This window comes from Ixodes scapularis, unplaced genomic scaffold, assembly GCF_016920785.2.
Source record: "Ixodes scapularis isolate PalLabHiFi unplaced genomic scaffold, ASM1692078v2 PGA_scaffold5__190_contigs__length_132052651, whole genome shotgun sequence".
Taxonomy (NCBI): Eukaryota; Metazoa; Arthropoda; class Arachnida; order Ixodida; family Ixodidae; genus Ixodes; species Ixodes scapularis.
In genome coordinates, this window is record NW_024609880.1 from 129979531 (window position 1) to 130003450 (window position 23920).

Genomic DNA, 23920 nt, shown 5'->3' on the forward strand with positions numbered 1-23920 from the left:
CTGTATTCAAGAGTTACGCGTACTCGCCAGGAAGAGTTACCCTCACTCCATCGTGTAGAGTAGCCACAACTCTATTAGAAGTGTTACCTAAACTCTGTATGCAAGAGTTAAACATGTTCTCCGCGAAGAGTTGAATCCACTCGTTTGTGGAGAGTAATGACAACTCCATTAGAAGTGTTGCCTGAACTCTATATTTAAGAATCAAGCACGCTCTCCAGGAAGGGTAGTTTTAACCTTATTGTGGAGTAAATACAACTCCATTTGAATTGTACCTTGAGTCCGTATTAAAGAGTTAACTCTGCTCTCTACCAAGAGTTAATGTCACATAGCAGCACACTTGAGCAGTTTGTTTGACCCCTCCTTAGATAGTACTTAACTCTTTAATACAGAGTTTAGGCAACACTTGAATGGGACTGTAATTACTCTACAGAAATAATTGTGTACAGTAAGTACAGACCCATCTGATGTGTTCCCTAAACTCTGTATAAAAGAATTAGCACCCTCTTCAGGAAACCCTAAAATCTAAAAGCAGCTATGTACATGTTCACAAGGAGATGGGTGCAAAGGAAATGTGGAACTGCAGCTGAAAAATGACAAAATATAAAGCATGAGCCTGCACAGAGGCTATAGGTTCTCATAAAAAGTCAGCACTGAAATAAAACAGTAGAATAGATTTTAATAAACCAAAATTTTAATTTCAGCACATGGCAAAAAAGGCAAAACCAACACACAAATTTCCTCTGGCTAACAGTTTTTTTTTTAACTTCGTGATCAAGTCTAAAGCCAAGACGGACTTTATTTGTACTTCAAACTAATGAAGTGCCCAATCACTGCGAGTGACTGGCTTGCTTTTTGACGGTAAGAAATGTCGTCGACTCCGTGCGATGCAAGAACGAGCGCTGCACCAGCCCGTCACCTCAAAGGAGTGGTCCTCCAACACCACAGTTATGGCACTTGAGTCCTCTTCGTCAATTCTCGTCACCGGATAGGTCGATCGGCCGTGTCCCTCCTCCTGTGAAGAATGAATGCTTAAATGCAGAGTCAGCAATATTAAAAGAGAGGAAACAGCTCGCGAAGTGCTTTTAGTTAATACCAGTGCACTCATTTGCGAGACAATAGACCATTTTCGAAAATCCCAGGAGCCATTCATAGGATGCGCTCCAATAATTGGCTGGGGCTCGCTTTCTTGCCGATTGAATAAGAGTCCCAACCGAACACTAAGGCAGCACTGATTGCAAGCTCGCTCAGCCGCAAAAATCCAAAACCGTTCGTATCCCCTGCTATGAACATCTAAGAGAAAGATAAACCACATCCCTCGCTCTCTCTCTATTTGTTTCCTTTGTATGCAATAGCAGCCATAAGCGGTTGCATTCATTTATGGTATCCTCAAGTTTGCACCCCATCAGAAAAAGGGGGCAAGGAGAGGGGGCAGTTCCCCTCCCCTTTCTCCCTGACTTTTGGAACAATTATAACAGGCAATATGGGAGTGAGGGACAGAGTTTAGCTTCCTTGCACATCACCCCTCCACCTTCCAAACAGTAGCAAATCAGCTGGCCTCTGCCCATAGCGGTGCAAGACATAGCTTTATTATATAGACACTAGACTGAGGGGTAGGACAAATGCAATTTCTTAACATCTGCATTTGTCCAAGTGGCATACAATATGTTAGGAACATTTTTATAGATAAATTAGTGTGAACAACGTATTGCGTTTAAGTGCTGACTGCCATATATTATAGTTTATTTCACAACTTTAGAAAGGAAGCTAACGAATGCAAGTAACATCTAAGTTTGGGGAGACCAATCATTAAATATTGTAACTACAGCTCTACAAGGGGATAATTCGCCATAAAGTACCATTGAACCTTAATAAAGAAAAAGTTGTACCTACTAAAATTCACGAATTCTAAACAAAACAAAACAAGAAGAAAAAGAAATTTAAAAGTAGGCCATACCAAGAACATACAAATTAAGATTGGCGAGTATTAAAATAACTGATAAATATGCTACATGTCAAAACAGAACATGCATCGCGGCGAGCTTAGGTTCTACCACAACCGACACTACTAGAAAGTCAGCGAGCTGCTCATGTGTGCCAATTCATCGTGCTGCTGCGCAATAGATGTGCGCTCTATGTTTTTTATTGCATGCGGATGAACTGGTTGCACCACTCTGAATGCAGGGGCAGGCACATGCATTGAAAGGTCGAATTTAGAGCTCTTTTTTTTTTCCACATAGTAGAAAGGTTAATCTATAAATTGCTTAGCCTTACACTGGCAGCATCACAGCGTCTCTCAATCCTTCATCTAAACTTAAAACATGTTTATTGCAATCTCGACATTTAAGTTCACACCTATATTTCTACGTTGATTTGAAAGAAAAAAAGAAACAGTTTTAAGGAATTGCGGTGTTTGCGGCGCAGAAATATGTAGTTATAAATGTACGCATATTGGGGGGGGGGGGGGGGGGGGGGGGCCTCTATATTATTTACAAGTTATAAATCAAATCGCTGGCCTCCCCTTCAGCTCACCAGTGTCAAATGTACTTTTAAATTATCAGTCCAATAAATACCCTGTTATACAAACAAAATATGACAGTTCAACGGAACATGATGCTTCAATCAATAAATCACTCACGTAAAAAAAAAAAAAAAAAACTTGTCAAGTAAAGACGATTACTGGCAAATACGCTCGCATAGCGCAGTGACATAGCTGACACTCCACAACCACCCGACTAGCTGAATCTTGGCAAAGAAGGACTACTCAACGCCCCGTGCAATTCGGCTTTGGACATACTGGGAGGACTTTACTACAGCACACATCTACCTTCAAGAAGACAGCCATATTTTAACAGAAAAAAAAATGAACTAAATGACTTCAAACACGAAAATACCCAATCAGAACGTCTCTCACAGACTATTGGAATAAAAAGCATTTGCAAATAACGCTGTACAGGACCTTTCAGGCCGATCGCTGTGGACTACACGCGGGACTCGTCGGAGACTCCCGGCCCAGAGTTAGACACGGTTCAAACGGATCGGATCATGACAAAACGTACATTACGTAGCATGAACACATATCTCCGATGGTCAAGAAGAAGGAGAGGATCCTCTCATTGTCACTCACGTGCAAAAGAAAGTGGTCCGTCGTGTCTTCGGTCCGTCGAAGCTGGTGGTGACATGTATGGCCACAACAAAGGAAGATCACCGGCGTGTAGGCGCTGCCGAGAGAATATCCAAGGTCTTGACATTCCGCATGTTGAAGATCGCTCTTGGCAATAAACCATCGTTCTTACCGGTTCCAGTTGGGGAAGCGTGGATAAAAGAGATGCCGAGCCGGTTCACCCGATAAAAAAAATATAAAAAATAAACGTCCGCTAAGCAATCAAATGAACCTAAACAACTTAAGAAACTGACACCACGGTGTCCTGATATGAGCATGTTCATCTTGACATTCTTGAAAAGAGCTATCTCTGCCGGAAAAAAAACTCCATAAATTGCGAAGCGCCTCTGCCCCTTTCCAGTTCGCGGATGCGCGTGTTGGACATTGAGGGGCCCGTCCCCACCGTCGTCCAGTCCCTACCTTATCGTTAGGCCTTGGTTCACGCGACTCCACTTTCTGTGAGTGTGTGTGTGTGCGCGCGCTTCGCGGGCTGGACTCCGTCACTCCTAACCTGAAAGTGAAGAGGAAGCTAAGGTGTTCGGTGAGCCAATCGTACATTTGGCTTTAATCACATGATCACGCTCCCTCCCGTAACCACGCGCAGAGAGCGGAGCACGCGATAACTGGCATGGCGGGCTCGACGGTCCTCCGACACTGTCAGCTTAGGTATCAAGGGAGCCCTCCTCCTTCAAGGACGCGGACGCCGAGTCCCCTAGGCTCACAAGAGATTTGGAGGGATTAGTGATGGTGGGTGGGGAAAACGGGAGAGAAATTATTTTCTCAGCACCTTCTCTCGCCCTTTTCGAGGGAGAGATAGAGCACTTGCGCCAGGCCGAGGGACCTTCGTAAGCAACCCGTTTCGAGGCCATCGGCGCGCCCCTCCACTACGCTCTTCCCTCTCTCGAATTCGTCGGTTTGTCTCAGCTGGTATTTGCTATCCGGGTATCCAAAAAAACAATATAGTAGAGTTTGCTTACACATGATAACTCTAGAACAAGGGGACAAAAAGGAATTGACAGACACGAAGCACTGAACTCAACTTGAAGCCTCGTCAAAAAAAAAAAAAGATAATGATAAATCAAATGTCTCCCAACGAAAAGAAAAGGGGTGATATAAATTGCAAGAAGATTGTCGGCCACTTGGCGTTCCCTCAGAGCACCAGTGAAGCTTACTAGCTTATGCCTCAAAATAAACAAAACAGGAGAGCATGCGCTCAAAGAGACATGCACACAAACATGAAAAATGCGCCACATCGGTAGTCTAAAATATCCACGACATGTGGGCGGTCGTACGGGTGTAGTATTATAGCCCCACGTGCAGAATTTTTGTACACGGTTGAACCGCCGTTGTTTCATGTCATAACCTAATATCTTGAGGGTCTACAAATGACGGCATGATTACCTTCCACGCGCTCGCGTGCACACTATCTGTCTCTTAATTAAAAGCAGTATGCTCCGCCGTCACAGTGAGGACCAGGCCACATGATCTGGGAATTCGCGTCATGGGCTTCTGATAAAACTAGCCCTTTGAAGGCAGGGCAAAAGGGCGCGTGTCAGTCGTGGGGCATTTGATATCGGGTGCTTTCGTGCACCACCCGATCGCACATAGAGCATGAACTTTCTATAAAGCGGTCTTCTTTAGGGAACTTGGCAGTCCACTGTGATAAATGTTCGTACGACCCTTTGCTGGATAAACCACAGATTCCGGGCAAGTAGGAACAGAAAACAGAGGGGAAAAATTTCGAGGTGTTCAAAATCAGTGTAAAGGAAGATGACAGTTGCATCAGTGCGTCGTCGCTCGTTTCATCAAATAAGAAATTCAGATTCATTTGGCTTGAGGTATAATAAAGTGTGTATCAGTGGCGTAGCCAGGGAATTTTTTTCATGGGTGTTTTTCTTTGCTTAAGCTGTTTGAAAGACAGAAAGAAAAGAAGAGACCGGGAAAAGAAACTGCCCAAACACAATTTTGTTTGCTATTTTCCTGTTTCTTAGACGACAAAAGTCCAACCTTCTTTTCCACCATCTCGTTCGTCCAGTATTTAAAAAAGGAGAATTTGATGTTAAACGACGAAAGAACGCAGTCAGAAAATATAATTGACTTCGAGCAAAAAAGTCTAAACAGGCTCACAAAAAATTACGGTGCGTGCACTTCAATGCGGAACACTCGGGTATCCAATGACTGAAAACTATGGAAAAGTGCCAGAGAATAGCGAAGTTTAGAATACGATTAAACACAAACACTGCAATGCGCAGAGGGGCAATGAGTGAAGTGAATAGTGAAGCGTCACTCTCATTGCTCCTGCGCGGACCACATTTTTTTCAGAAAATATTGTTGTATAGTCATGTTTTAGGCTATTTACGTTCTTCGTTGTTGTTTTACGAGAAAGTGTGAGAAAAATACCAGTTTCGATCATTTTGTGGGGTCTAAACATTTAGTGGAAGCCGCCGTCGGTCGATTGGAAGAAGTGAGGCCTAGTTCACACTTACAGCTAATGCGCTGTCGCCGAAGCGGAATTGGCCGCGGCAATGCACAGGGGACGCTACGCCCGGCGGCCGAATTCTTGCAGATTCGCCCGCCGATGCGCAAGTGTGAACCAGGCCTGAGAGTACCCTTTCGGTGCTGATTTGCATATTTCGGTGAATGTTCAAAAGCGCAGCCCCTATTAGCGGCGAGATATTTTGGTGACGCCCTCGTATACGGTTTCCTCTCGTGACATCATTACCTTACGGACAAGTTCGACGGTGTTTATAATTAGCATGGTGGAAGCTATTGCGCTCTGAAACCAACACTGCCAACACCGTCAAAATTGAAGTTCTTTCATTACACTTATTTCTGTCGATGAGAAAACCTTTGCTGACGTCATAGTCACGATTCAGCCAATCGTAGAAGGCTGACCACAGCGACGCTTTTGATCGCACATGTCGCCATCTTTCTGCCCTTGCAAAAACAAATGTGATCGCGCAGGCACGCGCAACCAAAGCACTACCGAAGCCAGCGAGCTCGCGTTGAAGGCGGAGCGTCTGGTCTCAGCTTGGAACGGAGTAGCAAGCGCCCCTGGGACGTTGAAGCACTCAGGTGCTTCAACGTCCCAGTATTCGGAGTCTAGAAAACAAACGTTCCGATTCAGCGCTGCTAACGAGCATGGTGGCCAGGATTGGCAGCAGGCGGGTTACATCAGGATACAAAGCCTCTGGGCAAATGCAAGTTGCCTGTACCGCCGAGACGCGCTACGCGGTGCGGTCCCGCCACATCTGTGTCAAAACCAGTACTTCCCCAGGAAGTGCATTTAAGAAAACGAATGCTCCGCACAGGCCGCCGATTTGATCGAAGTCGAGGCTTGCGACATAGAGACCGACGTCGTTGGCCACAACATCGCTCTCGCTAAGGGCGGACGATGCTGCCTGACGTGAATGTGCCGACTCTAGCTGTTGGAGACGGTGATGACACGCTTAAAGTTGTAGGTCAATAATCATTCTCAAAAAAAAAAGAAACAAAAAAAAAAAAGAACGTCAAGAACGGCTTGGCTTTTGAACTCATTTTTGAAAAAGTTCCACGACTCACGTGCTGAACGCAAGCATGTAAACATTACCCACTTCGGCGATTAAAGAAGTCAACTAGATACGCTTTCAAACCAAGTGATTATGAGCATTACAAATATGCTTCAACAGTGCATATGCTGTCGCTTTTCTCTGTTGCTTCTTTTCTTTTTTTTTAACGATGGGGATGTTTGTGTCTGTGTGTTTTTTGCATTTTTGTGCCATATTGAAGCTAAATAAGCGCAGGCGCGTGAACCCTAAAAAAAAAAAAAAGACGGAGCAAAAAAAGAAAAACAAAAAAAAAACAAAAAAACGCTTAGCTGTTTGTTATTTTGTCGTCCGGTTTTCTCCGCATTGTAGGGTTCGTAAAGTCAAATCATTGCTATTTTGGAATTTTGTTGTGCTGCCCTGAGATTGTCGTCGAGTCCTTGACACTCAAAGGGTAGGGGAACTTTAGTTAAGCCGCCTGCATTCCCCGAAGCGAGGCCAGCGTCTTTCGAGGTCAGGATTTCGCGGCTTTTATGACGTCGGGAGCTAAGCCATTCGCACCTGCGAGCCTGAAGAAAGGCTTCGGTTACAAACGCGGCCGAGTTTGGAGAGGGCTGTTCGAAGAGCCGGAGCCGGAGATGTGTTTTTCACGCAGTCCACGGACAGCCTCGTCTTTTTCGTTTTGCTTCGGTATGTTGCGGGCATGCACCGCCCCTCGCCGTAGTGGATTGTCGAAACGAAACACACACACAAAAAATACTGACATTGGAAAAGCGGAAGGGGTAAAGGGGGACAACCATGAAACTTCGGCGGTGTTCCGACCCTTCAACACCCAACACCCCGTCCCCTGGCTACGCCGCTGGTGTGCTAATATGTTCGTGTTTTCCAAATAAAATTGAGCTGCCGGTAGCCGCTCTGAGGTTGCACTACTACTTCTTTCAGTTAGGTTGTTTGTTTTTTCTGGCGCTTCTAAGTATACGTTTGTTGCAGCTGACGTCACTTCCGGCTAAACTGTAGGTCAAAACCAACATTGTCGTCTACTATCAGTGCCTTGTCACCATGTTGGAGGCAAAAAATGTTCTTCTCCTGACACGAAGTGCAGTCCATAAACCCCTAGTTAGGGTACGAAGCTTTTCTGTCAAGATCATAAGTCTACATAATAATCTAAAGCGAAAGTCCCATGCGTTTGGCCGCGACGGGAGGGCGATGCATAGACGCGGACATCGGCGGCCTCATTTGGTGGTCCCTATAAGCTCGTATCGCTGGCGACGCATATGCACAAAGGAGCAGCAAAAAACCACCTTAAATTCTGCACTTTTTTTTAATTAGCAGAAAAAACATTTGAATTGCGCGTTGACAAAATTAAGTAAAGGTAGGCTGTATCAACTCACTTATTAAAATATCCTTGCCCATCTCCCCCCCCCCCCCCCCCCCCCCCCAAAAAAAAAGAAGCGGCTAGGGAAAAAAAAAAAACCTTCCCCGGAAAAAGAAAAACACAACAACAAAAATCTGCGCCGAGCAGCGTCGAAAATGCGCCGACCAGAGCCGTTTATACTGAGAGAGTTTGGCCGATGGGCGGAGCTTGTTGGCCGCTAGAACAAGCGGATTTCGCGATAACACAATATGGCGTTACTTCTTTGTCTTGTTCATTCCTGAGAAATCGCGCAGAGTTCCTATGAGTCAGATCCACAATATGGCGGACGGAAGTAGTCATTCCCCGGTTGTCAGACTACGCTGCTGTGGTTGTCAGACTGTCAAAATCTCCTTAAGAAGGCCAAACTCTCTCAGTATAAACGGCTCTGGCGCCGACCCCATAGCGGCGCCATCTGTTGACAGCCCGTGATATCGCGAGGAGAAACTAACTCTAGCTACAGTTACTCTAGAGTTCGAGTGAGGGTTAAGGGAGAGTATCATCGAAAGAAGCGGTCGCGAAAGAGTAACTTGGATGAAGATAGGGTTAAAGGAGGGTAACTTAGGGCAGTTACTCTCCCTTGACACCTTTTTTTTTTTTAGAGTGTACTTTGGCCCTTCCAAAACAGCATTCTCCTTTACATATATGTAAAGGAGACAAGGTGCTCGAAGGAGAAAGCCGCTCTCTTTGATCGCCTTTCGTGACAGCCCGCATCTCTTCGTCTCGAAGATCTCACTTGAATCCTTTCCCTCCTGGAACGCGCTCCGTGACGGCACAAGTCAAACGGTACACGGTCATCAAAAGAAGCAAAGAGGCGCAGCAACGCAGCGAGGGGAGTGTTGTTGACGACGCAGACGGCCATCGCAATCTTCGGCACGCTCAGCGGGGGCACCCTCTCGTCGTCGCCAGTCGCTCACGTCCTCAACGTGGCCTTGAGAGCCTAGATTTAACGGAGGGAGCAAGCCAAACCACGCAGAGGAGCGTTTGCCATGTAATGGGGCCCCTGCGCACACTGGTCGCAAGCGAGCAGCTGTTGCTTGACGAGGAGAAAGGCGGGAGGAAAGCAGAGACGCTTGCAGGCGACCAACGCTTTCCTCACCTCCTCGCGTCTCGGCCACGAGATGTTTTTGGTGGCTCCATCCCTCTTATGTTTTGTATCTGTGACGTCATGACCAGGATTATCAATTGCCAGCGACCGCGTCCTTAAACCAACACCGTCACAGTTGAGGTTCTGGCATTCCTCCTTATCTCTTTTATTAAACAAGTTATAATTCATCATACTCGAGACGTCATAGTGAGCGTTTGGCCAATATACTGAAAGAGAAAGCCTCTTGATAAAGGTGCTTTTACGAGTGCCGCTAACCACTGTTGTGGAAACCCGCCAGACACGTTTCACGAGCGTGTGCTCCGCCGCCATTTGCTTCCAAGGGCCGCTCATTTCAGTGCTACACTACAGTGTTCTACAGAGTACTGTAGCTACACTGGTATCAGTGCTGCGCCGTCATACGCTTCCAAAGGCTGCTCGAGAAACGGGCCTCGTGCACTGGCGCATATGACGCTACTTGCAAGACAAACGCAAACACATGGGTGGAGGGCTTTAGTGGGAGATGAACCACAGCGACGCTTTTGGCCGCGCACGTCGCGAAGCCAAAAAAGGCCAAGCCCGTAAAGCACGTGACCCATATCAGGCAGTTGGAAACACTGTGTAATCTAGGCGCTCCAGCGTGCCCGTCGCGGCCTAAGCAGCTAAGCTCGGCCGCTGGGCCGCCATGATCGCGGTCACGCGCGCTGTCTCCGCTCGATTTCGCGCACGACCGAGATCGTGTTCGGTGACGGGGAAAGTTCGGGGTGAACGGGCTCTGAACCCGTCTGGGCGACCCCGCACCGCCCTACCGTTCGATGCGCGGGTCGTCTCCTCCTTCGTCGCTGGATGCGGTCATCGCGGCCGCATCGGTTTACGCTCGGCAAGGCCGGTTGCATCCGTCAACGGACCGCGCTGCTTGTAGCTGCCGAGCGTTCGTTGACTCACTTTTTGCGGGGTCATTGTACCTGGCGGGAGAGTACTGGTATTCGGGCTGGTTGCTTGATGGGCTCCGATTGAAACTTCGTAAAAGGGTAGCTCAGCTGGTAGAACGCTCCTTTAGTCTCGGAGAGTTCCCGGGATCGCATTCCGGACCAGGGGGATTTTTTCAACGGCCACCAGTCGCCTAGAGGGCGCGAGTTTTGCCCCATTTCAGGTGGAAGCCAATTCATTCCTACATATTTGATGTAACTGACAAAAAGTTGGGACAAAATTTGCTGCTGACGGCACCAAAGATTATTCAACGCCACCCCAGCCAAAACCTGTCGACATTTCCCGATAACAAGGCCAGAGGGCTGAAATTTTACGTCACCTAAACAGGCGAACGCAGGGCTTGGACGCGAACGCTGCGTCGGCATTCGGCTGGGACTGGTGTCCTCGCCGATTGGAGACAAGTCTCAGCCACATACTGACGTAGCACTCCAATCGCTGCCCAGTATATGGCCTCGTCATGTTTCACTCCCTCCTTCACAAATCACCATCGCACTACGACGGCGCGAATCCAGTGATTGGCCCCCGACGCCTTCATCGAAGACGAGTCGCAGCAAAGAGATGGCGTCAAATTTCGAGCGCACGGCCCTTTCAGTGTCGCATTAATGCGGACATCGGCATTGGAAACTGCGCATAAAAGTGTCTACAGAACCGCACGCAAATGTTTTTACAGTAGAGCTGTTCCGCGCCTACGCTGCTGACTCTATCTGGATAAGGTGCATATATAGACTCGGCGTGCGAGTTGACTTACTCAGCCGGCGGGGGTCACATCTGGGAGGCCAGAGTTAAACATGCAGCCGACCTAGCGACAGGGTGACACGGGCGCGGTCGGGAAGCTCGAAATGGCCGAGCAAAACCGAGCGAAAGAACGAGAAAAATGCATGCCGTCTCGTGAGGAAGCGGGCGACCTCAAGAAGCGTCGCGGTGGCGGCATTTCCAGCGACTGGTTTGCCGGTGCCACTCATGTCGCCCAACAGGCATGGAGGGAGGGGGATCATCGGGCTCAGCATTTATCTGTGCTGACCCCGCGCAGCTCCTGCGCATAAATTGCCCGACACTTATCCGCATTACGATCCGGAAGAGATTCTGTGCCTGTCTCGCGTCTGCCCATGTCCGTTGGTAGCCAGAACGATAGGCACGCCTGATTACCGCTCAGTTAGAGAAAATTATCTCGTTTTCCTGCGGCTCTCATTGGCGTCCGAGCAAAATGTTTTATCGGTAAAAGAAATAATAAATTACCTTACTCAAACGTCCACGAATTCTGCGATATCCCCCCGGAAGCGCAGGCAGCTAGACTGTGCACAAAAATAGTAAAAAAAAAAAAAAAAAAAAACGATTGGCTGTGTAATGGTAATATATTATTTTTTTCCTTCTATCTTCCTCCAACACCTGTGATGGCGTGGATGTTCGATATTTAATATTAAATAAACTACCCCCCCTCCCAAAAAAAGGGGCAAAGAAAAACAGAAGTTGGTTCCGTCCATTGTGAAGAATTCATGTTACTATAACATAAAGACAGAATACAGTGGGTCCTCCTGTCCTTTCCACGTAGTACAACAGAAGTAATGCGAACAACCAATCAATATATTTTTTTTATGCGAAGATTTTTATTATAAAAGTTGTGTGGTAGAAATTGATAATTTCGGACACTACCGGTAAAGTTGTGTACCCCAAATCACCCTTTCGGGGAAAAAAGCGCCAATGTCGTGTTTACGCTAACAGTTTAGTCCGGTGTACGAAATAAAATGCGAGTAGTCTTGTGTCATAAGAAACTCTACAATCACCTCTAATTCTTAACATGCCTCGGAACAGCCGTAGCTATGCTCTACGTGGTTAAATGATTCGCATTTTAAATACGCACGCACGTCTTTAAGGTGAGCAGACGGTCACGCAACTTTGCGTGGTTCCTGTCTAACTTGGCAAAGAGCAGAGCGAACCAATGATGAATCATTTTGAGCTCTGCAGTCACTCCTTCAACCACAAACCTGCTTAGTTACATACAAGCGTCCATGTGGCAGGGCGAAATCAAATTTGCGTCACAGGGGTCTAGACAACGGAACGTTCCTGACTTAAACTAGCGTCTGCAGTGTCTTCGTTGTGGATGGGTAACGTGCTGAGTGCAGTACGACTGATACGCTGGACTTGTCGACGTACGCCATGCAGTGGTGGTTACACGACCACACGCCGATACGAAGCTCATGTAGATCAAAACGGCCAGGGGTGGGGATGGATTGTTCAGAATGGGGCCAGAAGAAGGAACTCGGGACCCCTGGATTCTGCAGTGCGAGCTATCGCGCTACCTCTTCGGGAAAACACTCTCCTTCAGTATTCGCGGGACGCCATGTTAGAGAGTTTTAGTAAATTGTTCCAAAACCTCAGATACTCCCGATAACGATATCCGATAACGGTACGATGCATGCGCAAAGGCGGTAGATGAGTATTGGGTGTCGTTATCGGAATCATCGGGACGATCTGCTAAAAATCTTATAAATTGTTGGTCGTTGGTCGCCGCGGATGCTCGAGGATTGGCTCGCGCCTCTTGTTTGCCGAGAACAGTGATCCTGATTAGGTGAAATGCCCGCTAAACCGTTCTACGTAATCGTGCCTCCTCGCCAATTCTGAGCATACGCTGCCAACAACGTCCAACACTATGGCGTCTCGTGAAGGCCTCAGGACTACAAACCCATATTAACTCAAATAGTTTCAGTTGTGCCATATTCTCAAATGTGAAAAAAAAAAAAAATCGTCGACAAAAGCGCGGCCAATAAAATCTACTGATCACCTGTCAAACAGTGGCTAACTTGATGCTTACAGAACTCTACGCGCAAAGACACGTGCTCAAGAGGAATCCAACACGGTTAATCGCTAAGCAGAGTGGCTTCGGTTCTGTCCGAAAGACTCGACTGGCTCAATGCGGACTAAAAGTCGTCTGCTTCTTGCACAGGGGTTGCAACGATGTCAGAACGCCGAGCTCTCATTGGCTGATTGAAAAACAAAAATAGTGGGTAGACCTCAAGGCGTCTTAAGATCTACCCACTATTCTTTCCATCAAAGCCAATCAGAGCTCGACGTCCTTTTGACGTCACCGCAAATCCTGTGCTAGAAGCAGACAACTTTCTCTCCGCGTAGACTTCGACGTTGCTCGCAGACGCGAGCAACGACGCGTTACGTCAAAACGCTGAGCTCAGATTGGAATGATTAGAGGGTAGAGACGAAGCTAACTGCCTTTGCCTCTGCTCCCTCTTCGAAAACGTTCGATATCAGAACGGGACCGTTCGGCGTTCGCATTGCAACGCGTTCGAACACTGAGTAGAGACAAACGCAGCTAGCTTTGCCTCTACCCACTATTCATTCCAACCTGAGCTCAGCGTTCTGACGTCGCAGCTCTCGTGTTCCCCTCTTCCTCAATTTCTCGCCACATGGCCTTAAACGCGCCCTAGGCGCCAACAAGGGTTCTTTATTCCGGTTTCATTGCAAACTAACATTACTCGAGGGAGTATGAACAAAACGAATGGCAAGGTTAGCAAGCACACATGGCCCCGGAAGGCAATTCTGCAGGGCGAAGGAGAAAACAAGATGCATCGAGTCCGATGAAAGCATAAGTGGGAAGGAAAGGCGTATACGACAATGGTAGCGTCAGAACGCCTAGAGAGTAGGAGCTTTTAAACGTACATCACGCGTTTCTCGAAAATATCGCGTCGTCGTCTTTAAAGAAAAACATACGCGTAGACAACGGTAGCATGAAAACGTGTAGGGAGGTGGCGCGAGTCACGACCGCCACTTTGACGCATCCGAGAGGAGCCTTTTTCAGGCTCTTGCTGCTATCTCAGGCTCCATTCCTCGAAATTTAAACAACCTTTAAACGTACATTTCGCGATGTTGCCTCGAACTTTGCGTCGTATCCAGTTGAATAGTTTGTTCCTATGCCGGGTATAAAAAGAAAAGCAAGTCTAGGGCACGACACTGTCCCCTCTAGACGTGCATGTAGTTTTCACGGTCTATAGGGGGCGTCCTAGTTCTTATTGAAATGGCTGTTATCTGGATGACCGTCGCAGAAGAGCTGCACAACGTTGGGTTTGCGAGGCGTAAGTAAGTCTAATTTGGTGAAATACGAGCAATATAAAAGCCACATATACTTCCAGGTCAACCAGGTGCCAGCAAGCACCTTCATTCTAAGGCCGACATTCAGACGCCAGGGAGCGCACTTCTCACACGGTACCTAAAGTGCCTACATGTCTGTCTGTCTGAGGGTGAAGACATCCATTGTTGCCCTGAATGGGCCAGCGCGTGACGCTCTCGCGCACTCGGTGCGTGACTTGGGCGGTAAAATGGCGTCTATGCATTAGCCAAAGCTACGCGCTCGAGCTGAATGACACCAGGTTGCGCGCACTTCAAAATGCATAAAAAAACGATTGGGCGGAAAAATGGCTGAGATGTCACCACTCAAGCAAAAGCGCGCGTGTGTATGAAGGCACTCTAACGGTACCACCATCGCTGAAAGTTGCGAATACTGAAGGTCTGGACATCATGACACGACGATACAGAAAGAGAGAGAGAGAGTGGGGTGCTTATCTCACCGGGCAGCGGTTCCGAGCCGACGAGGGTCCAGACGGCGGCCGAGACGGCGACCGCAGCCAGCAGGGAGGCGGCGGCCGGGCACAGCCGTCGGGCAAGCATGGCAGCGGCGAGCAGCCGCCCTTGTGCGGGTCCTGCGACACTCGTGGCGCGTCGCCCTTGCAAGCCGCGCAGCCAAACTGGATTGGGAGGCGGCCGGCAGCGTCGCCCGCCTGACCCCGACAGCTGGGGGCTTCCCCGGCTGTCCCGTTACGCGCTATGCTAATGGCGACGCCCTCGGGGCGCCGCCATCGCTTCCCGGATCTGCTGCGGCCTGCCCCCCGCCGATCGGGCGGCCAGCCTCCTAAGGTCCCGTTTTGGAGGCACCGCGGTGGGCCAATACCAACTAGAAGGCCTTTCCCCCGAGACGTCATCACCAGTGGGTCCGGGCAGCGACGTCCGCGTCAGTGTCGCTAACAGCGCGTCTTGCGGTGTCTCACAACGAGCGCGTCGCGCAGCAGGCGGCGACGCCAAGGGGGACGCGTCTGCCGCTCTGCGGCCACTCTGCTCCAGCTTCGGCGTGTCTTGGGTCGGGAATCCACTAACGATGACGTCATGCGCAGGCCTTGTCTTCTAGCTGGGCCGAGGCGACGGGGAGGAGGACGCGCCTTCTTGGGACTCAGGGGAGGACGTGCTCGCTCCGGGTCTCTCAGTGCGTCATCGGAGCCGACGGAACGGCAGCACCTTCGGACGAACGCGTTGATCGGCTCTCATCTTCTAAATGACCAGTTCCGGAGCGCTTCCGGTACGGACCGTAGAAGCAAGAATAATTTGAGAGGCAAGGTCTGTTCATGTCAGGAACGTTCCTCGTCCGGCCAGTCAGCCACGTCTGGTAGGCTTTGTACGTCGGTAAAGTCGGTGTCAAGAATGGCCTGACCAGCGTCGTTTGGACATGTGACGAGGCCAAGTTTAGCCAAGTAATCACAGGGAATGCCCTCCAGAATCACTAATCGAGACAAGTCTGGCGTTGCGCAGCACGGGGGGTCAGCGACAGTCTACCGGTCGCTGGGCCATCAAAACGTCAGGGTATACCTTTCAGACCTACCATGACCAAGATCTTGGGCTGATATTAACGTACGGGCCCGCTCGCTTTAAATATCCGATTGTAATCAAGTAACAAACTCTGCCCGCTTGTAGACAGGTCAAATACACCTTGTTGACAACTTTTCATAGTCGTGGGAGTCACCGATCGTTGACTAATGAACGTGTTTCTCAAAAGGACACACTGCTTCAAACTGCTCGAACAACCAGAAAGCTGCTTTCGAATATGACAGTGAGCGATGTTGGCAGCCCGTTGATACTTAGACCCAATTTATTTCAAAGGGCGTCCCTTGGCATTTGAGAGATGCGTCGTTCGTAGGCAAAGAAAAAAATTTGCGTTAATCTGAAATTTATTGCTAATAAAAAGACTGACTACAATCAATGCAACAGAAGACGGTTTTCGAATTACCCGCTTCGTAGAAGGCGTGCACATCTAGAAGAACGACGTGCACATCTAAAAATACATACATGCATATGGTGTACGTTATGTTGCAACTTCAAATAGCAAGATTTTCAGAAACCTGGCAGCCTATGCTCGCTGAGCATGAAAAAGGCACTTTTGCGCACAGCTTTGCGCGAATTTCTGCAATATTGGAGTTGTAGATAAATCATTCCGGATACCTCCGATACCACTGATAACGATACTACGAATGCGCAAAGGCGGCAGCGGAGTATCGGATATCGTTATCGGAGTAATCATAACCATCTACTTAACTCTTTATTATCGAGCGATATCATAGCCTCCTTTATAGACCTTTTTTTGTGTACTCTCGTGCCCAGCCACCTATAGGCGTATCCGGTATGGGCGACGAAAAAAATAATCCAACGTTTCAACCTGTAAATAGTAAAAAAATAAAGGGGAGGCACAACGAGAAAGTGTGACGGTTACGCTTATATCCTAAATGCCTTCTAGTGGCGTGGCAAAGGCAAAACAATGTTTTCGCGCATACTGGAAGTGACGTCAATTCAAGATGGCGGCGCACTCGCAGAAAAGGTCTATACCACCGTGGTCTATACTCACAAAGCCTGGCAAATCGCTACGAGAAGCGGCCGCCGAAATGAAAAAGGTGGAGCGGCAGACAACGGATGAGAGGAGAGCCACGTGACTGGCGCCCCGCTGCGGCGAGATGCCGCAACACACTTCTCCCGAGCGAACAAGTGTGTTTCTGGTCCTCGCCGCTGCAAAATCTGTGCGCTGACGTCCAGGTTCCCCGAGAAATGGCTCTTTGATGCTCTGTGCTACCAGATCTCACGCTCCAGATTTCCGACCGGGCACTCTATGGCTCTGTCGTCGAACAGTCTGGCTTTGTGAGTATAGACGAGGCTATGGCGATATGCAAGCAGGCTTTGCGGTCAGCTGCGGAAAATGTCCCACAGAACATGGAGCGCAGCCAGTCTTCGAGACCGAGGTCTCCGATCGGCGTTCCAGCAAGTCAGCCCTCGTTGCTCAGCGCAGGCCGATGATCTTGAGCAGCCTCTGTCCCAGAGAATCCGGGCAACCTCGGAAGGCGAAGGCGCAGTTCTCGTTGCGCAGTCCCTTCGCGCTGGCGCCTCGATACTTGGACATTCCGGGGACCTGTGGGCTGGGTGCGCACATGCGTGGAGAACGAACGCAGTATACCTTGTAGTGGGAGACAGATTAAGACTAAAGTGGAAGCTCCTCCCACCTATTTTTGCCCTTTAGCAGAGCAAACGAGAGGTGGTTGCCTCCTGGAGGTGAGAGCTGGGAGCTTCCACTATAGGTAACGATCGCTCTTATTTACGACAGTGTTGACAAAGCTGTACATCGTAGACGAGTTACCTTATATTTAACGGTTACGTGAACAACCGGCAAAAACTAAATGAATGATAATATATATACCTACTCACAAATATACTTTTTGTCAGAAATATATTGGACAAAACTTGTTAGGATTTTTTTTTCTTTGGCAGAAAAACAAAAATACAGCATGCACTGAACAAAACACATAAATTATAGTAATTTTGCCACGCAGCTCACTTAACTGCTTTCCTTTTTTTTTTTTTTTTTTAGAATATTGAAGAGACTGACAGGCACTCAAAGTTTATAATTTTCTCGAGACGAAATCACCCCGACGGATAGAACACTCGCGTAATTTTCAGACGTCGTGCGTCTGAAAATTAAATTAAATAAAAAAAAAAAAACGCGGCATGCTTCATCTTTCTTTTATTTAACTTTATTAAAACAGCCAGAGAGATGCATCGTTGGCTGCTTCGTGCTTGGGCAAACACGTTTAAAATTCGTTTTTTTTTTTTTTTTTTTAGTTTAGTCTGCGAATGAACATAAATAAGCGCCCCGTTCTTCTCATGCTCTTCGGCGCTTTTTGACCCCAACTTTTGATTGAGAGGGGGGAGGAACACTTTCTACGACTTCCAGTCGGTAACAGGTTAAGAATTGAGAGGAAACTCTCCCACCGCTTTCCAGTTTAGCAGAGCGAACGCTGGAGAGGGGGTGAGCTTCTCCCTACCCTTCGCTCTGCTAAAGTGGAAAGGGGTGGGAGAATCTTCCCCTGAACTCTTCACCTCAGATGCTGCAGGTTACAGCCGGGAGGAGAATGACGACAGTGCAACCCTCGCTCACCAACAAAACGTATCACTACATGTGGCGCTCTTACCTGAGCAGGGTTAGCAAGAATCCTGCGGAACCCTTTGAGGCTAGGAACTGGTGGACTTCGCAGACGACCCTCTGCTTGCATGTCTGGTCGTGCACGCGCAGCACTTGGAACAACTGCTCCGGATAGTTGACGGCGGCCAGCGTGCGGAGCAACCGCTGCACATTGCCACCGCCGGTCCCGGCGCTCGCTCCAGGACTGTTGCAGGGCAAGCGTCTGTGAATCACTGCGCGCGCACAAGCTAGAAACCACTAACTACGTTGCCCGGCTTTTGACAACGCTAGAGGAATGCCTCGTGTTTACATGTTTCCTTGAAAAGACCAGTACGTTCATCACGATTAAAACCTTCAGTGACGGACAGATGTTTGAATAGTGCGTTGATACTGACCATCGAAGAGTCGGCGTTGCGGTAATAATAGTGACGATCAAAGTTCCATGGCGCAGAAGTTATAAAGGCCATAAAGGTATAATTTGGCGTCGTTCCACTGCATATGAGTTTTCAAAACGTTACATGTTCTGTCACGTGCGATTATCATAAGAGCAAACGTGCACACAGAGTTGTTGGCGCAGTCACTCATTAAACTAAATGAGCTTACCATCAATTTACCAGCGACCTCAATCATGAACCATAATTAAGAGGGCAGCATCGCGGTACGGAAAGAAATCTTCCAATAGTAAATTCGTGGCAGAAAACGTGGCGTAAAATAAGTGAGCACTATTACAGAGCCCTCTCTTCATTTGTGATCAGACGGTGCATCTCTCAGACGCTTTTTTTTTTCCCATGCGCGCGCCCTAAATGCCTCGACGTGTAAATCGCCATATCTGCGGGAGCTTAGGTGGCAATTACAGGGGCAGATACTGTCGTCGCAAGAAGAAATTGGCTGCAGCTCGCACCCTGTATACACGACCGGTGGCCGCTGAAGAACTCTTCCTGCTCTACAAATCGATCCCCGGACCTCTCTAAGACTAGAGGAGCATCAACTAAGCTAACCAGGAGCTAGCCGTCAGTAGAACAAACGGATGTTAACAGCTGTCACCAGTCTTGATCTTATACACACCGCAACGGTGAGATTAGTCGTTCTAATAAAACTGCTGTCGCATCCTTAAAAAAAAAAAAAAAAAAAAGAACAATGGCACGCTCACCCGTTGGAGGAGCTGCCTTGGCGCCTCTTGAGGACCAGGCCCGGCCAGCGCTCGTCCCAGCCGGCCTGGTACAGGGGCCCCGGGAAGCGCGACAGCGGCCGCTCTCCCTGGCTTGCCAGCAGCCCGTTGTAGAGCAGGAAGCCCGCGCCCACGGCCGCCAGCAGTCCCGTGACCTTGGCCAGGGCCACCCGCACGAAGGCCGAGGTGCCCTGGCGGACAACCGCCGACGGGATCGGCTCGTACGGGACACTCCAGTCCTGAAAGAGCGGATGACATCTGGTTGAATTCCCAGAGTCACCGTGCTCACAGCTCATGAATCTCACCAGGCGCAGTCTGCTCGCAGACGCGACTGTGGTTTCAAGCCGCGGTCACCCTGCTGATGCATCATAGAAAAGATAGTCTGTAGACACTGTCTGAGACGCTTCCTTGAATGACGGCCACATTGGCCACACACAAACTGTCTACAGACACATCATACGTATGTCTGACCTTGAAGTAAAAGTGCTTCGAGCATGCTTGAGGGCACGTCCGCAGATACGTACGTCACTATGTCGGCAGAGGACGCAGTGCCTTCTGTATGATGTGTAGAGCGCCGCCTCAGGGAACACGTGCACCGCCTCCATCCTCCTTCCCCTTTGACATAATATGAAATAATGTGTGGCTATAATGCAATTAAATGCAAAGGTGCAAGCTGGAGTCAGCTTCCACGGCATTTAGTTCGCGCCAACCAACCGCATGTAACTGGCCAGTGGAGACTTTCAGTTTGTAAAAACACCAAGAACCAAACTTAAAAAATGCAGGAACCTTGCAGAAAACAAAGCTTCCCCAGGGATTATTTCCGTCATTTTTGTCCAGCTCGCTTGCACATTTGCATTTAATTGCATTATAATCTTAACCTTAAAATGCAAGCCTTTCACCCTTGTTGGTGTTAGACTGGTGGCAGCTGATACAACCTGCTTGCTCTACTGAGGTCTCACCACTGGTTAGCTCAGTCGGTAGAGCGCTCCACTGGAAATGGAGAGGTCCCGGGTGCGATAACCGGACCAGACGGATTGTTTCGGTCGCGCACCAGTCCCTAGCTGTGTTTGGAGATTTGTGTTTGTCCTTCGTCCCCCTTGTTCCCCTTCCCCAGGGATTATTTTCGTAACGTGTGACCACGGGTTGTTATTGCACCAAAAAAACTATAATTATAATTTTTTATCTATGCGCGGCACTGGGCCATAGGCTAATGGTCATAGTCTTATTACAATACCACATACTACACCTCTTTTTACTCCTTAACCCTTTCTCTCGCAATAAATCATGAACATGGCGCTTTTTGACCCTAGCAGCTCTCGCACCATAAAACTCTAGTCAGTCAACCCTCCGTCATCTTCGATTAACGAAGCGAAACTCTACTCGCCCGCAGATACGGGCGATGACAGTCTTTTCCTGGTTATGCGCAGGCAATGTCTAAGCACAGGCGTTTCGCCTCTCACGTTCAATCATTAGAGCAAACAAAGACAACGCCAAAGATAACAACGACAAAGGCCGTGACGACAATGACGACAACATGTGCACGACACAATGCTTCGCTGTCATTATGGTCCTTTTCCTTTGCAATGATGTCCTGTTACTAATTAACAATCAACACACCCCGCTAATAATGATATTGGAGAAAAGTGGTCGGGTCGCGAACATTTACGTTGTTCCCGTCAGGTGTAGGAACGGATTTTCTTTCAGTGTCCGCCTAAGTCGGCTCACCATTCACCTTCTTGAATATGTGCACAAGTGCAGTTTTGCTTCAGCGATATTCTTGTTTTCACTGATTCCAAGCGCTATATCTACCTCTTTGCAAGATAGATACGTCGATTTTACTTAGAACATACGCTTATGAGGAAGTGTGCAAACTTCGAAACGATAGTCGTCTTTTTTTTTTTTAATTTCATTTATTAAGAATGAAAAACTTAGACAGGGGCCGATGAAAAAAAAATAACAAACAAACAATATGCTTCACAAACATTTGTGTTACGGAAAAAGCTTGCCGAAATATCCGAGAATTTACTGACTCTTCTCGGCTGTTGCCAACCACGGCTACCACGATTCGTCGCTATGTGACGACGTCCTCAGACAGAACAATAAAAACACTCGGAGTGATAATAGACGGATGATTACCTGAGCGACGTAGTTGGAAACTGCAGTGCCGGAAGAGCCTTGGCTCGGCTTGGTTGCACTTGTCATCGCGACCAGGCACAAGAAGGCCATCCACAGTGTCCGGGCCATAATCCCTAAGCAAGGGTTCTGAAAAAGAAAAAACAAACTCTAACAACCTACGTTTGAGCCTGACTTGGTGATAATGAACAATGGATCAATGACACTCCAATATAAAACCATATATGTTTCCAAATCGTGGAACAAGGAAAACCCCACGGTTTCATGCCAGTCAACTCTCCAGCGCCCTAAACAACTTGATCTCGTGGAGTAGCTAATGGACGTTGCAGATCTATTGAAAAGATGCATGCACACTGACGTCACACCAGATACACCCTAGGCGTTTATGATACAATAACGGTCGACTTACAAGATGCGATTTTACTCGCGATATTGCAATTGCGACGTCGCTCGAGGGGAAAAAAAAGAGCGAACTGAAAGCTGTAGTCCTCAACGTCGCAGCTGCGAAATTGCAAACAAAATCGCACCTTGTGAATCAAGTTATTAAATATGTTTTTGAGTTGGACGCAATTTGAGCCTCGCGCATATCTCACCTGGTCAGCCGGCGCGCAAGGTGGTTGTCTCGGAGCGGTCCGGCGACCTCCAGCGTCTTTATACAGGGCCGCGTGGGCTTCTTGAAGACCGTTTAGCCGCCCACCGAGAGCTCCTCGGGAAGCTGCCCGCACCGGAAGAATCAGGGACAAGGACCGCGGAGACAGACCTGGCGGCGCGTCCGCAGACCCGAGCAATTGGTCATCGCGGAACTTCTTCGTTTTGTTCCGTTTTAGTTACGTTGCAGTTCGCTCATTTGTAAACAGTCCACATTCTCGGTCTTCCGAGAGCCTCGTGCCAGGACTCGCTCAAGGAGGAAAACAAAAGAGCGAAGAAAATTAGACGTTCGTGTTTAGACAGCGTAAGACGTCGGTCTGCCTTTGAGATATGCATGCCACATGGTTTAAAGGGGTACGGAGACGAATCGTTTGCACTTTTATTTCTTTGTTTAGATGTGGTCCATGTTGTGCCGGCCGCAAAGAAAGACATAGCCTAGACTAGTGTTTCTAGGATGCAGACAGAGGATGCAAGAAAACTAACTTTATAAAGAATGAACAGATTTCAAAATTGCATCTGGTGGCGGTCTGTGAAGTTCCGTTGGAATGTCGGCACGTCATGAGTTCCTAAGAAGCAGCAATGTTTCACGGCAACATGGCTCTCTCGTGGAGTTACTTAGTCATGAATGAGATATGACGGAGAACGCTCATAAGCCTAGACTGCGGCCAAAGCTACAAGCGCGAGCAAGCCCGCGCTCCTGGTTTTGAGACATGCATTTCCAGGGCGAGCGCTCAATCGTTCTGCGGACCAACGCTTTAAAGCAGCGACCTCGAGCTCTTGTGATTTCGGGATTGGCTCCAGTCTCAGTTCCACAGTGCTTCTGCGACGTGCATTGCACACCATCGAGATCGCCGTTCTTTGCAGACGTTAGTTCGGAGCTTGATCTGAGGATGCGGGGACCTCTGTCAGGCCAACCATACGCCATTGCTTGGTACTGGCGGTTTTCCCTACTCTCTGGTTTCCTCAAGCCACTCCTTCTGCGATGTTAAACTAACAAGGTCAAGGGAACGGTCGTGGCGTGTAAAATACCGGCATGGCCGCAAATGATGTTACGGGCTAGCTATGCATATGCCATAGGGAGTACAGTCCTCGGATATTACTACTAAACGAGATTGTCACGCGTTGACACCACCAAGCGGCAAGGCTCGCAACTACAGTACCCTTGGGCGTGCGAGAACAATTGACGTCACGAGCGCGGTACGCATTGCGCTTCTTGCGGGCAGACTTTGAAGCGAGCGGTAGAAAGCTCGCGCTCACGTCATTGCGTTTCCTTGCCCCTTTAAGCTTTTAGTCAGCGCAGTTACTACTAGCCTGGGGCTTTACAGCCGTCGCGGTCACACTGCGAATACACATACAGCATATAGCAGACAGCCTGCAGACACTGTCTGAGGCCTTCCTTGTATGACGTCACATTAGTCATTTAAAAACTGTCTGCGTGTACGAAGCAAAGGTGCTTAGACACATGCCTCAGGTGTGTCTCCACATAATTTGGCCATCCTGCAGTAGTGATACACGACTGCACGCCGG

The 23920-nt window shown here is 48.5% G+C and overlaps 1 protein-coding gene across 1 annotated transcript in view; it reads right to left on the reverse strand.

Moving 5' to 3' along the window:
* Positions 1 to 15269, reverse strand: part of LOC8030437 — a 38259-nt gene extending 22990 nt beyond the window's left edge. Inside the window, exon 1 of the mRNA XM_042293847.1 lies at positions 14744 to 15269. Coding sequence (XP_042149781.1) covers positions 14744 to 14843 — 100 coding nt within the window. The 5' untranslated portion in view covers positions 14844 to 15269. The remainder of the gene's footprint in view (positions 1 to 14743) is intronic.
* Between the last annotated feature and the right edge of the window lie 8651 nt (positions 15270 to 23920).